At 42.1% G+C, this 16,035-nt stretch overlaps 1 protein-coding gene across 1 annotated transcript in view; it reads right to left on the reverse strand.

Moving 5' to 3' along the window:
• Positions 1 to 16,035, reverse strand: part of LOC107384423 (BMP/retinoic acid-inducible neural-specific protein 3) — a 54,366-nt gene that overhangs the window by 25,247 nt on the left and 13,084 nt on the right. The window contains exons 3-5 of the mRNA XM_054736852.2: positions 12,332 to 12,534; positions 9,106 to 9,326; positions 2,802 to 2,907 (exon numbers count right to left, since the gene is read on the reverse strand). Of these exons, the coding sequence (XP_054592827.1) occupies positions 2,802 to 2,907; positions 9,106 to 9,326; positions 12,332 to 12,534 (530 nt within the window). The remainder of the gene's footprint in view (positions 1 to 2,801; positions 2,908 to 9,105; positions 9,327 to 12,331; positions 12,535 to 16,035) is intronic.

Consider the following 16,035-nt stretch of genomic DNA (forward strand, 5'->3'; position numbering starts at 1 on the left):
TTAGCATCGATTTATATCTAGGTATCGATTTTTTTGACAACACTAGTACAAACAACAGTTCCTGATAAAGTTTACATCTGGCTGTGTCACCATGAGCATAAGAGAGAAAACACAAATTCCCATAGACTTGTAAATTTGTTCACAATGTTTTCACTAATTGTATTAAATGTCTCGACTGGCTGACTTGTTGATCATATTTTGTTCACATCCCAATATTGTCTCAAACTTTTCACTCATGTAAACTGGTTTTAGGCATTTTCTAGATGCCAACAACTCTGACGTATGAGTGCTGTTCCCCTTTACCCAGCGAGACACTGACTAAGATTTGAGACAGTTTTGAGGGACGTTGATGAACTAAGAAACTAGTTTGGTGACAAAACAGAGAATCCGTTATTAGGAAGGTGATTAAATAAAAGACAAAGGAACAAATGTAGACAGACGTGAGATACTTTTAGACTAATTAGAAATGAGAAAAAGACCATGACTTTCTGAAGTGATGACTAGGGATGGGTACCTTTGACATTTGAATCGATTCGGTACCAATTCCCGGTACCTACGAATCGATACCGGTACTTAACGGTACCAATTTTCGATACTTTTGAGTGTATAATATTTTAATTCTCTTTTATAATTAAATATATATTTTACTCAATATATAACCATATTTGATAAATATCACGATAAATAACATGCAACTGTTTGTATTTTAACGTCGTCCTTGTAGTTTTATAAGCTGATAATTAAACTGAAGCAAACATCTTTACTGTGAACTAAATTTACTGTGTATCTTCATTCCTTTTGCCGTCTTTTTCATTTGATTTTTCCTACTGGGAAGTTAGAATTTCCGAGGAGAAAGCGAACGCACCATTAGCTGATAACAATGGTGGCATAGGAAGCTAACATAACAAGCTAACGTTATCTTAAACAGTTTTATTTAGCTGCTGGAGCAGATTAAAACGACAATGCCTCACACTTAGATCGTTGTCGCTGGTTTCATCTTCACCCAATCACCCGTTTAGTAAAGTGAAGCCGAACTTTAGAGTGCGTTCATGTTCTTCTAGTCGGAACTTTGGAGTTCCGAGGAGAAAGCGAACGCACCATTAGTGAAACGGAAGCTAACAAATCAAGCTAATGTTATCTTAAACATTTTATTTACCTACTGGAGCAGATTAAGATGAGGATGTCTCACTTAGATCGTTGTCGCTGGTTTCATCATCACCCAGTTACCCATCACATTTAGTGAAGTGGACCCAAGCTTTAGCGGGCGTTCTTTCTACCATGCTGCTCTGTTTACAACTTGCTCGCAGCGACCGACGACATAACGCTCTTGCGCATGCGCAGCTGTCTAGGCAAGTTCTCGTTGTGAAGGACGGATACCGAAACGAGGCACCGTTTCAAATGCAGTGAATCGGTGCTCGGTCGGTACTATGGAATTCGGTCGGTACCTTAAAAAGTACCGAATTCGGTACCCATCGCTAGGACTGAAATTTAATATTAGAGTCAAAAGTACAGAGTGATAATAATTTTGGCTACAGGGATACTTTGCAAATTATTCATATTTTAAAATAATTTTCTTGAGCCACTATGTGCTAAAATGACCCTTTACAGGGTTAATGAAAGGCCATCCAGCCCCCATCGCCCCCTGTGGCTAGAATATTACTCTTGCAACTTCAGCCTGGTGGGCCGCTCTGTCAGAACTTAGAAAACTACTTAGCTGACATACCTGGCGCTGCAGTCTGCTTCCAGCATGTTTCAGGTCATGAACACAGCTGATTTGTTTAATTTAGTGATGAATCACTCCTCTGGACACTAAGGAAGGTTGGGAGATGTCTCAGCTGTTAGATTAAGGTGTTAAAAGACAAATGCACAGTGAGGGGGTAGGTTTTAGTTTCGGTTCCACAACTGGACACTAGGAGGTGCTAAAAGCAAGCCAAAAACTGCCTAGTTCCCCTTTAATTGTAACCATAACAACCACAGTAAGCAAATGTTGTTGGACGTGCAAACACACCAGTCACAGTGAATGTGTGAACTACAACCATGCCACATGGACAACATACCCACCAACTGCTGGTTTCTAAAGATGTCAAAATAAAATCCTGTTAAGATTAAAGCTTAAAAGTTCTTGTTGGGGAGAATTTAAATAGAGTTTCTGTTCATCTGTTTATTTTAAATGTGAGCAGAGTTAAAGTCAAACTAGTCAGAGACGTGATGCTGACACTTTGGCCAGGTCTTCGTGAGCCTTCAGCTCCTGATTAAACCAGTTCTTTCTTCTGGCGGTAGAGTTGGTGCTGCACTACAGCCCAGCAGATGTCCAACCATAGAAAGTGAGTCAACAATAGAGATCTGGAGCTGAGTGTCATCTAATCAACCTCACACTGTTGGATGACAAAAGCCTTGATTGGAGCTTAGACAGGATTGATACATCGATGCTATTTAGCACTTTTCTCAAACACCGGTATTCATTTGCGCCTCTAATAACATGGCTGTCTTGTAATAATGTGAATTCAGTGTGTCCTAATCAGTTCAGCGTATTTCAGAGAAAAAGCGGAAACTTATGAAAAAATTATGAAAGAAATAATCATTTATTTTAGTGTTGTATGTCTAGTTGCCAGCAGTCTTACGGTGAGGTTTAGGGTTAAGGAGCAGATTGTTAAACATGCTAGCAACATGTATGTGAAATGTGACACTGAACAGCTCTAACCTGCAGAACCTAACAGCACCTCTAATCTTCGTTAAATATCATTTACAGTGATGTAAGGATGTCTACAGTTAGGTGTGTTAATGCAGAAGTTTTGGTTTACCTTGCAGTTGAACCTTGTTTTCAGGGCTGTGGACCAGAACAGAGCTGACGGTGTCCAGATTGTCGTAGTTGCTGCAGCCAAGGGGCCCGGTTCTAGTTTCAGTCACCTGGAAAACACACAGAGAACACAGAAACCGGGGCGCTACGTCAGGTTTTCTTTGGTAATCTCTTCCAAAAGTCTAACAAATACAATTATTTTATTTTGCATTGTAGAAGAAGTTTGAAAGAAACGCAAAAACCATCACCAGAACTTTTCCTCCAAAAATGTACGATGCAACGAGTCTGAGAGTCAAATAAAAGAAAAAGTTTCCCTCCACAGGCAGAATTTTTATTTAGGCCTTTTTGGTTAGAATTAAAAAGTTCTCTCCAAAGTTCCAACAGATTATGAAGAAACTGTTTTAAACAGGAATTAGTCTTAAATATAATAATAATAATAATAATAATAATAATAATAATAATAATAATAATAATAATAATAATAATGATATAATGATAATAATATAATAATAATAATAATAACAACATTAATAATAATAATAATAATAATAATAATAATAATAATAATGATAATAATAATAAGTATGATAATAATAATAATCAAAATAATTATAATAATAATAATGATAATAACAATGATAATAATAATGATAATATAATAATGATAATAATAATAATAATAACATAATGATAATGATAATAATAATAATAATAATAATAATAATAATAATAATAATAATAATAATAATGATAATAATAATGATGATAATAATAATAATGATAATGATAACAATGATAATACTAATACTAATAATAATAATGATGATGATGATGATGATGATGATGATGATGATGATAATAATAATAATAATAATAATAATAATAATGATGATGATGATGATGATGATGATGATGATGATGATGATGATGATGATGATGATGATGATGATGATGATGATGATAATAATAATAATAATAACAATACATGGAACTTATATAGCGCTTTTTAGGACAAAGACGCTTTGATGCACTCTCACATTCACACACTGCCAATGATGGCAAGCTAATTTGTAGCCACAGCCGCCTTGAGGCGGTCTGACAGAGGCTACGCTGCCATTTGGTGCCGTTGGCCCCTCTGTTCACCACCAACAAAGACAAGTTGGGTGAAGTGTCTTGCCCAAGGACACAACAGAATAACCCTGGGGGGAGCTGGAATTTAACCTGTGACCCTCCAATCAGGAGGCAACCTGCTCTTCCTCCTGAGCTACTGCTGCCCCAATGTAATGATGTAAAAGTTAGAAATCTGGAGCACATAAAAAAACATATCACACTTTTTAACCCTCTCAGGCTCAAAATAAGTTTTGATAAAAGGACGAACAACTAAGTCCTTCAAGGGAACTTCTGAGTAAAAAAAAAGCTCATGAAATACGTATCTGGAGTAACGAGGTAGGTAGGTTTTACCGTTGCAAATCTGCAACGCCTGCCTCCAGAGGGTTAAAAGCATATTTTGCTTACTTCCTACTTGCCCCTGAATCCTGAGCAGCCACTGACTGTAATGAACGTCTTCGTAATGCAGGCGCTGCTTTACATCCCTCATTAAATGTTCATCTACCTCTCCTCCTTTCACTCTCGCTGATTTTCAATCGACCTGAACTCTCCAATCGCAGCAAAGTGGCGAAAGAAGGAAAGTCAGCCTGGCTGGAAATGAATGAAATGGGATCTTTAATCCATCATACTGATGTATAACCAGAGTAACACGTTCTCATTTTAGGGGGGGGGCACTTGTCTTCATCAGCGGCCACTCACTTTAGCATCAACATTTGCCCCTCGAGCTGATTAATGCATGCAGTCTAATAGCCACTGCAGATGATAAAACAGATGGTTGGTGTTTTATCCTCCAGGATGCACAACTGCTGCTGCGTTCTCCTCTCTCCTATTTACAGCTCGCTACAGGGCAGCAAAGCCTAGAAATCCTTAAGATTGTTTTTCTGCTTATTTAAAAGTCAGAGCTTATTAATTTGCTGTACAGTAAGGGGGTTAGTCACTGTAACTCTAAGATTCTGATTAAAATCAATCAACCCTTTATCTTTCTGCATACTCTGGGGTTTATGAGGGAATAAATTGCAGGAGAAAAGCTAACAGGGTAGAACAGTTCTGTCGCTGCATGCCTGAAGTCACAAGAGGTGTAGCTGCCTGGCCAATTCTGTAAATAAGCATTTGCACTTAATCTAACTGATTAAATAAGCTGCAGGGAGAACGTCCCCCAGCTGGTATTAAAGGATTTGTGAGTCTAAGTCGTCTTCGAGTAAAGTTAACAAAGTGTCATAAATTAAAACTTTGTCCCTTAAGTATGTCAGCAGAGACGGTTAGCAACTCTTTACTTTATATTATCACACAGAACTATTTCACTGAACTCCTTACCGGAAGCCCAGATTCACCTGTAATAATCCTGCTTGCTCCAGTTGTTGCACATCTTTTGCACCCCTTATCTGCTGATTCTGAACATCAGAAACTCAAGAATGTCTGGTGTGCCGGTGTCTAAATGTCCTTGATTTAAAGGTGCCGTTGTAAGAATGACATCCTGTGGTCAAATGTGGCTACTACAGTCCGATTTCAATGCAAAAATATAACTGTCTCCCTGCCGCTACGTGGACTTCATGGCTGTTGCCAGTTACGGATCCTAGGCAGAAGATCCTGCATGACTAGCAAAGATGAGTCTTACACAGTAAGTTGGTAAGTGGATACATGCATCTTCATGGCTGGTAGGACTCTCTTAAGTGTTTTACGGTAGAGAGCACTTACTACACTTATTACGGTAACATTTCTCCGACATTAGAGGAGTGTGTTGTTTGCTGTCTTGCGTGACTTAGGCTAGCTTGTTAGCTAGCCTAAGTCACAGCAATCTACTTTTGGGTTGTGGGTCCCCAGCTGCCAAAAGCATGAATTAGAGTCTATGAGAGGATACAAGTTAGTGATTACTGATCCCATCTGAAATGTGCCATGTCATGTCCGTGAATTTCACAGACACATTTTGATAACTTTTTTTAACATTAGCAAAAGTTATTTTAGGTTTTGTGTGAAAAGACGTGTAGGACTACAAATGTTCACCTCATCAAGTTGATGTCATTGAACCAGACACGGAGAAGAGGAGAAAATTATGTTTATGTTTATTCTGCTATGCAGACGACACCCAGCTCTATCTGTCATTTCCACCGAACGACCACACTGTCTCTGCACGAATATCAAACTGTCTCTCTGACATATCAAAATGGATGAAATCCCACCATCTCCAACTCCACCTCTCTAAAACTGAACTACTTGTCATCCCAGCAAAACCATCCATACAGCACAATATCTCAATCCAAAATGACTTCCTATCTCTGGCTCCTTCAAAGGCAGTTCGATATCTGGGTGTTGTGATTGATGAACACCTGACCTTTAAAGATCATGTTACCTCTGTTGCTCGTTCATGCCGCTTTGCGTTGTATCACATACGAAAGATCAGACCATACCTAACACAACATGCCACCCAGCTCCTGGTGCAATCTACTGTCATCTCCCACCTCGATTACTGCAATGCCCTTCTAACTGGTCTTCCAGGCTGTACTGTGAGACCTCTTCAAATGGTCCAGAACGCAGCGGCGCGTCTGGTCTTCAACCAGCCTTAAAGAGCACACGTCACCCCTCTGTTCATTGAGCTCCACTGGCTACCGCTAGCAGCACACATCAAATTCAAATTGCTAACACTAGCATACAAAGTCCGAGACGGTACGGCTCCCATCTACCTGAATCCTCTTGCAAAGCCTTACGTCTCGGCCCGGCCGCTCCGGTCATCACAGGATCGTCGGCTAGCAGTGCCTACACCACGCTCAGGACAATCCAGACTCTTCTCATGCATCGTTCCACAAATGTGGAATGACCTTCCTAACACTACCAGAACTGTGGCTTCCTTTTCCATTTTCAAGAAACTCCTGAAGACCCTGCTCTTCAGAGAGCATCTTCTAAACTAGCACCCTCCCTGCACCCGTCCCCCCTCTCTACCGTCCACTCCTTGTTCCTTCCTCTCCATGACTGATGTCAAGTTGTTGTTGTTGTTGTTGTTAGCCTCAAGGGCAACATGCCGATTATCACTTGTAAGTCGCTTTGGACAAAAGCGTCTGCTAAATACATAAACATATTCATTTAGCAGACACTTTTATCTGAAGTGACTTCCAATTTATAACCTATAGGGCGTGTTGTGATATGTGGCGGAAACCGGAGTACCCGGAAGAAACCCACGCATGCATGTGGAAAACACGCAACTCCACACAGAAAGGCCACAGCCGAGTTTCGAACCCGCAACCTTCGTGCTGCGAGGCAACAGTGCTAACAACTGCGCCACCATGCGGCCCTAAATTAGTTTAGCAAGCTTCCTAATCCTTCTTTCAGGATAAAAGAAGGAAAAAACCCACTAGAAATATGGCCATGTGGTAAGTAGCAGCTATGCTGAGGGAGAAGAGTTACTGTGATGACGATATGCGATATTCCACTTCTGATTTATAGTCATTTTAATTTCTTATGTTTACAATAATACATCTCGTAATATGTGACAGACATGGTCGAAATACACATATGTTCTTTTCAGTTAAAGTATAACATACTGTATGTGTTTTCAGGGTGTAAGGCAAAGCGGATTAGATAATAGCTTTTATAGCCCCGCTCAGGAACCCATGTGACGACCAAAGGGAAGAAGATTAAAGTCTAATTTCTGCTTCTCCGTCTGCATCAGTACGCAGACACTGACCATTATCCGTCATTGCGAGGTCTCTCCAACAGGCTCTCAAGGACAGATGGAGCCGAGCCCACTTTTCTAAACGTCCGTCGAATGAGACGAAGAATGCAAGCTTGTGATTGGCCAGGATGCTGCTTCCCTTAAATTAATCAACAGCACTACCTTTGCCTCCTCAAAAAAAGAGATCTGAAGATATCTAGCAGCAGACATGGAGCAGCTTGAAGAATACCTGGCAGAAAAACTCGGACAATATAAATGTTTTATTCACCCGTGACTGGAACCAAGTGTTTTATTCATTGATGGAAATGGTGGGAAATGTGGGTTTAGAGGTGGCGAGCACATGAAAAGGTGGATGAGAATGGGGGGCAAATGTGTCTGTGTTATAAAGTATCTATACAACAAAACAATAATGAATCAATATAAGCAATAGAGCGCCTAAGTCACGCCCATCTACTTCCGGACCACGGGTCCCCGGAAGAACAAAAAAAGAAAAGAATGCCAATGGGGCTCAAAACGCTATTTTCCAATTCCGCCTGTTATGTGACGTGGATTTCACATTTGATGTCCGTGAATTTTAAAGACACATTTTAATACCATATAGTTACAAATCAGTAAACGCATTTCGTCCTCACGGGCTCCCATAGAAGGAAACATGGCAGCTAATATGGCGTCACCCAGAGATTTGGACCTGCTCCCATGTATTTTAGACCCAAATTTTATGATTATCGCCTCCTAATAAACAGAGCTAATATGTTCAAGAGCACAAAGCCTCATTTCCTCTGGCCACAATTTTGTTATTTTACAAATATACATCATTTTTATTAATAATTAGAAGATGACACTTTATCCGCAAAATGTTGATGTTATTGTGAAAATGGAGATAAAAGAGGTTTTTTTTTTACATTTTTACTATTCTGGAACAAGTGAAACGTCACTTAAGATTTTGACAGTTAAAAATGTTCCAACTTTTCTCTTTATTCTGGAAATGTTTACTTTTTATGTGAACATTTTAATGTCACCGCTAAAACTGGGAAACAATAAATAAAAATCATTTCTGAATGTTTTTCTCCTTACTGGCTCCGATGTGCTGCATGCTGCTTTGTTTACGTCTTTTATGGAAACTTAAAACAAATTTAAACATTTAAGTGGTTTACAGGAACAAAATAATCCCCGACAAGATGACAGTCATCACTATCTCACTCATTTCGTTAAAAACAACCCTGTGGCTAAGGTTAAAGGTCACAGTGTTTGGCCTTCACTGACTCACAGGACAGTCACGTGTGCTGTTATTGACGTGTGCACCGCGTCTGAAACCATTTTCAGTTTTCCTGATGATTTAATCCCTAATACTTCATACATTTCAGAAGGTTCAAATCCCGAACCAGCCCAGCGTCGGTGTTTTACATCATTCTGCTCCCGCGTGGAAAAGCTGGAAGGTAAAAACCAGCAGGCAGGAGAGCGGTGCAGCTGCCTTCAGGCTCCATCAGCCGCTCCATCTCCCACCACACTGCAGCTGAGTTCTCACACCTCCACCTACCCGTATAGCGGTGGATGCAATCTGGAGATGGTGCAGGCGGCGCAGGGTGCCGTCTCTGTCTGTGAAGTAGGAAGCAGCCAGCTGGTGGAGGGCTTCCAGAGTCACAGCGCCTGTGGAGCTGGAGTTCCTGCTGCTGCTGCTGCGGCTGCCTTCGGCCCCTGCGGGCGGAGACTCGACGCTCAGCTTCCTTTTGTCCACAAATATTGTCAAAGCCTCCTCCCCTGGTGGCAGTCAGACAGAGAGGTTCATTAGCTCAGACGGAGCATCACTAATCACCTTTCATTAGGATCTTTTCAGATAGAAGTGTGCTCTGGTGATTAAGTGTTGTCAGGGTACTGATGGTTTGGATGATTGGAGGAAAAGACACAAACAAGGTCTCTGCATCTATTAGAATCCTCATGAATAAATTTAGGTGTTTGGAGATTGCTGATTAAGTTAACCTATTTACGGTGGTTGTCTCAGTCATGATGGACAAAATCAAAGAAAAGAAGCCTGACGCATGTCTCAAGTCAGCGCTGCAACACTCGATGATTTCAAATGAAGGTTTCAGATCCTTGAGCTGGAGCGATGCACTCAGTCTGACACCTCAGGAGTATGAAGCTCACCACCTGAGCCCACCGTCTTCCTGGTGTTCTACGTTATTAGGAAACTCATCGTGTTTCTCAGCCAGAAGATGGATGAGCAAACTTAAAACTGTTTTTGGCAGGAGATTTTTGGCTAACTTCAATCTGAAATCCACCCTCAGCTGGGACTACCGCGCATGAGCTGCAGATGTGTTAAACTTACTAAAGTCAATGGCTGTGAGTTTCTGTAGCAGATCACAGTCTAGGGAGACAGTTTATCGACATATATCAGGGTTTGTGTTACCATACTGATCAATTACAAATGTTCCACCTTGTCCGGGAAGCATTCGGCCCAGTTCGCATGGCAAGAGTTCAAATAGCTCAGGAGATTTTCTATTCACACAAGAGACCACACACGTGGAGATAAAAAGTCACAGATTTAACAGCATTAGTCACAGTCAGCGTTTAATTTGAGCTGGATCTTGCCGGAACGAGAACTGTCTTATTTTGAAAGGACCGTTCCAGCAACTGTCTGCTAGGTTTCCGGCAACTCAAGCGACCAACTTGGGTGAGCTAAAGGGAGCCCAGCTCACGCGAAAGGGTGACAGGCTCCCCTGGAAGCCCTCAACTTACACACCCGGGGGCAGCCCGAAAAACATCCTGGTTCTACTTATATCAACTTTCTATGTGGATTCTCTGGGGATCATTTTGAGCTGAGAGGTGCAGAGCTGTGATCGTTGATGCGCTCCAGACAGCTGCGTCCTGAGCACGGCCGTAGTGAACATATAACACGCGGTCGTTTATGTCGGCTCATATCCGTTTAGGATTTCGGTCTTTTATTTGCGCCTGACGCGTTTTGCGACTTCACTTCACTGTTGCGGCCGGCGCACACTCCGCTGTTTTTGCAGTCAGTAGATCTTTTTGAACTGCAGTTCAAAGGTAACTCGTGAGGTGAAAATATACGAAGCCAGGTAGCAGTTTTTCTTTAAGATTGAGAGGAGACGCAGGAAGACAATAAACACAGACAGGACAGAAAAAAAGTGTTTGGAAAGGAAATTTTTGGTAGATTCATCCCACTACACGTTTTGAACTTTCCAAGGCAGTAAATTATAAACATGTCATTTTTACATATTTGATACAATTCAGATCTCCTTCAAACTGCAGTCCCTTGCAGGAGTGTAAAGGTTGGTTTATACTTGACGCGTCCGCGAGGTTCGCACGGCTCCGCACGCCGAAATTGCGTCATTTTAACAACCACGCCCCTCCACCGCGCCTCCGCACGGCCCAAAACTTCCGCACCACGCACCTAGGAAAATTTCTTACCACGCGGATGGTCGGACGAGGAAAAACATGGCGGATCGGCAAGAACTAGTATGGCAGAGGTTCGTAAATACAGACATTTGTGTGATTCAGCTCTCAGAGATCACCGTGATCAACATGTTAATAATTCTTGGAGAGAAATAGCTCGCACTGTCGGAAAAGACGAGGACGCTGTTAAAAATGCTGGAATGCCATGTTGTAAACAGTAATTTCTACTTCTACTATGGTGTAGTGTTGGATGCATGCCGTAGAGCTCCATGCTGCCCCCTACAGTTTGGGAGAATATTGGCTCACCGCAGAGACGAGCCGCATGAACCATAAACGCTGCGAGTTGTGAAGCGTGTTCCATCCGCGAGCCGCATCACCAAGCGGAAAGTAAATGTGTCAAGCATAACTTCTCAGAGACTGCAGGCACACCAGTGAGTTTGCGGCTGCAGCAGGGGGAGGGGGGAGAGGGCTGACCATTAGTTAAAAGAAATGTGTGTTAACTCTGAAAACGTGGGTGCAATTTTTAATTACTTGTCAAAAACTCCAGTGAAGTTTCTGCTCATGTTGGGTCTCACGGCTCCTCCTTTGGTGGCGTGTTTTACTTTAGCTTCATCTTTGTGCTTCCAGCGCGTCGGCTTAATTCATCACGCTGCTGTGCCCAGAGCGTCCGTGCTCACGCCGCCCAGTGGCTGTCTGGTCGTAGACGACGATCCGGTTCAAGTCGGACGCCCACAGCTCAACTCGTTGCATCGCTACGGCTCGTCACTCACGCCAGGCGATTCCACAGCTCCTACCCTCCTCAGCACCATCTTCAACATCCTAACAATAAGCCTGTTCTTTTTACTTTTGGGAACATTCCCACGTCCTTGTTTCCCTTCGAGACTCGCGCCGGCGTTCCTAGATTAATTAGACGTCACCCGTCGCTAGCACTTGCGTGTTTGGGTCTTGACACACACTGCAGCCCTCCTCACTGCTCGCAAAATTGAGCCACGGTGAGGAGCCTGACGAAGCACAACTTCCACTTCAGTGACCTATGTAATAATAACAAATCAAAGTAAGAGACCAGCAACACGTGGCCATTTGAAAATCAACCAATCCCTGAACACCAGTAATGAACTTGTTTGCTGGAACAAAAATATGAAACCTCACTTTGTTGAACCCTGAACCAAAAGTTTGATGTGTTTGTGAGCCAAACTGAGCACATTGAGGGAAAAAACACAGAAATGGCTTGCTCTGTGTTGCTCGGAGGGCAGTGCTTGGTGAAATCAGTGCCCCATATGCTAGAGAAACAGAAGAAAATCACATTAGCAGCTCTGGGAATCGGGCTGGCTTAGAAGCTCCGCAGGTCTCTGTACCTCCCAGAGTGGCAGAGAGGAGGAAGTGGGTGCCGTATTTCTTGATTAGACTCTCTGTAATCATCTGGAGGGTTGGCCTCCTCCCCAGCTGGCGGATGGTGTGCGTGAAGTCTGGGTCGAGAGGCAGAGCCAAGCCGCCGCTACCACCAAAACTGTCTCGCTTTTCGACCGCCAGGCTGTTGACCTTCCATCGACCAAACTCCCTGAAAACACACATTTACACCGCTGTTATTTTGTTTGTCCTTTGGAGGTTTTATTTTTTTGCGTTTGGTTTATTATTTTGTTTTATGAATGTGAGGCACTTTGAGTTGCTGCCGAGCCTAATTATGTCATTCAGCATTAATGGAGCATTTACAGATGTGAACATTAATCAGGGCGTGTGCACTAATAGTCTCCCTTTACCGTCCTGGAGGTTAGATTTTACGTTCGGTGTAGATCACCGACTGAAAAGCTAATCTCTGGTGTTCCTGTGCAGGTTTCCCTTCTGCCCTTGGAGCTGACCTCGTGATAAAAGCTAAACGGAGATTAACGCTATCAAACATTGGTGCAACTGGCTAGTTGTAGTGGAGCCGTTTGTAAACTGGATTCCTGCCATTTTAACCCGTGAAACATAAAATATGACTGTAACTTAAAGTGTCGGTTGTCAGTTTTAAAAACTGAATTATGTCTTATCTTAATAAAACGAAACAGTTTAAGTCCCATTAGTCATCATCACACACTGCTGAAATTCATTTCCACCCTGATTTACAAATAAATTCTTTAAAAATCCTGCCATGTGAATTCATGGATTCTTTTTCACATTCTGTCTCTCACAGTTGAAGTGTACCTATGATGTAAATTACTGACCTCTGTCATCATTTTAAGTGGGAGAACTTGCACAATCGGTGGCTGATTAAATACTTTTTTGCCCCACTGTATGTACTGCCTTAATGTTTGTTTTTCGTTACTTGTTAGATAAAGAAAGGTAATTGATGAGCTCTCATAAGATTAGACAGAATCAGATATCCTTTCAACCCTACACTTCTTGTGTAGGTTGGTTTTTTTACTCTGTCCAGATGATCAGAACTGTCTGTGATTTGGAAGATTGGATGGCGAGCCCAGCCCAGTGATCCTGAAGCCAGTTGGTGATGCGGTGTGGCCAGCCGCGCGTCCTGCCCGGAAATCCTTGGATTATTGCAACAATCCACTGATCACAAGACAGTCACGTTAGCAACCTACCCGGGTAGTAGGAGTAGCAATACTGGAGGACAACGTGAACGGCACACACACACACACACACACACACACACACACATACATTTTGGAATCCGAATTATTAACTGGTTGAGCCAGGCCCGGCGTCAAGGCCGGGCCTGGGCGGGCCCGGCCCGCCCATTTGCCGGTCTGGCCCGCCCAGGACAGATTACAACACCTCATGCAAATGTATTGGCTCAAGATGATCAACAGAGGGCGCGCTAGGTTACTAATCGACAGTTTTAGATGCAGTAGAAGACGCTTTGATAGAGTAGCTTGCTAAAATGGATATCAGAGCTGGGTTTAGCAAACAGAAAAACAATGCTAGCTCAAGCAGGGATGATGCATCATCAAAAAGGCCAGTGCAGCCAGAAGTTGCAGCTATAAGCGCTTTTGTTCCTCCTCTCTCCGTGCCTCCAGCACAGTCTCAGGGGTGTCTGCTGTCCTTTTGATTCAAATGATTTAAAACGCACATTAAAGTTGAAACTGTTTTTGAACCATCTTAAATACAGGGTTGTCTGTTCTCTTTTTTAGAAAGAAAACACTCTAGATTTTCTAAATCTTGTTTAGAAGACCTAGGTTACGCTTCTTACCAGCTGGCAGCGGTAACGCACCAAGTCAGTGTTTACCAAGAAGAAGAAGCACACAGCCAAGAAGTAGCATGCTAACCTGATGCTAACTAGTATTTGTGATGTAAACATTATGAGAAATACGTGCAAAAAGAAGAATTTACTAAGGTATCAAGCTGCAGGGCAGGATTTGGAAGAAGACTTGTGGACTAAGTACTTTATTGGAGAACATTAACTGGACGTTAGGATTGTTTTGAGATGGTGACTCTGTGGTGCGCAGGCGCAGCTAAGAACGGTGAGTTGCAAGTATTGGTTCAGTAAAATTGTTTACTTTGTCTTAAGTTTTGATTGCATCTTTAATGGGCATACATAATCGGAATTAAACAATGAAGAATCTTAGCTTTTCAGTTATTTATGTAGAACAAGTTGATGACGCAAAACGGCCGATTTGACCCGGAAGTATATGTATGTAACGTCCACCAGACAGATTATAAACATGCAAAGGGGTTGATAAAAACACGGTTTACTGGGCTCCCCCAGAAAAACCCACTGCCCCTCCAGGTGAAGTCCTCTGGCGCCGGGTCTGGGTTGAGCTCAATCGAATGGACTGATTTGGTTTTGTTTTATTTCTTTTTTTTTATTTTTATTTTTCTTGTGGCGCCTTAATTTTCATTGAGAGTTACAGCAGAGCTGTCAAAATTTTGTCATGCAGCAATAAATGTTAATTGTTCAACCTAGCACTTGCTCCCTTTTTGAGTGTTACTCCCATAGAACCTAGGTAAATGTGAGTAACTCAACTTAAGTTAGGATAGAGGTGCTACATATGTTTCTTCAAACTAAGATTTTAGTCTGTCATAAACGTTCCACAGAAACTGACTTCAGCAGAGCTGATTCATGACTTTTGCACAGACAGACACCCCCATCTTATTGAGTTAGGGAGTATTTTTTTATTCATCAGCCCACAAAAGCGTTACCCTTTTCTGCAGAGGCTACACTAAATTAGTTATGAATCAGAAAAGAAGAGTCTGTGATCTTGTTTAAAGGATTTCTCTTACATGTATCAAAACTCTCTTCTGTTGTATACTAAATAAGTGACTGAAATATAGTTTAAAATATCAACAAACTGATCTCTTTTAACAGTGTTCTAATATTTTTGATTTAATTAACCATCCTCGGTTTGTTGGCCAGTTGTTTCATCAGGCCAGTCTCTCTCTAAAACAGATTGGCCAGAATCAAATATTTAGGACTCTGAAACCTGCGTCCATGCAGCTCATGGCATCATCTTTTTATTAGTAAATTTTTCATGTCAAAAAGGAAAGACATCCACTGTGTTTGACATGAAGGTAAATATCTTGATATTATAATCAGTCTAAAAAGATTGATGGATGAGGAAGATGTTCTGATTATTGATGTAATAGGTCTGAGAGTTGTGAGGCTTGGTTTCTCTTTACTGATCAGCGTCTCACTGAGCTGTGACTGTTGGGGGAGGCTTAAGCTTGGTTGATGCTTGACGCATTCACTTTCCGCACGGTGATGCGGCTCGCAGATAGAACGCGCTTCACAACTCGCAGCGTTTATGGTTCGTGCGGCTTGTCTGTGCGGTGAGCCAATATTCTCCCAAACTGTAGGGGGCAGCATGGAGCTCTACGGCATGCATCCAACACTACACCATAGTAGAAGTAAAAATTACTGTTTACAACATGGCATTCCAGCATTTTTAACAGCGTTCTCGTCTTTTCCGACAGTGCGAGCTATTTCTCTCCAAGAATTATTAACAACATGTTGATCACGGTGATCTCTGAGAGCTGAATCATACAAATGTCTGTATTTACCAACCTCTGCCATACTAGTTCTTGCCAGTCCGCCATGTTTTTCCGCGTCCGTCCGTCCGCCCGCGTGGTT

This window comes from Nothobranchius furzeri, chromosome 11 (genome assembly GCF_043380555.1).
Source record: "Nothobranchius furzeri strain GRZ-AD chromosome 11, NfurGRZ-RIMD1, whole genome shotgun sequence".
Taxonomy (NCBI): Eukaryota; Metazoa; Chordata; class Actinopteri; order Cyprinodontiformes; family Nothobranchiidae; genus Nothobranchius; species Nothobranchius furzeri.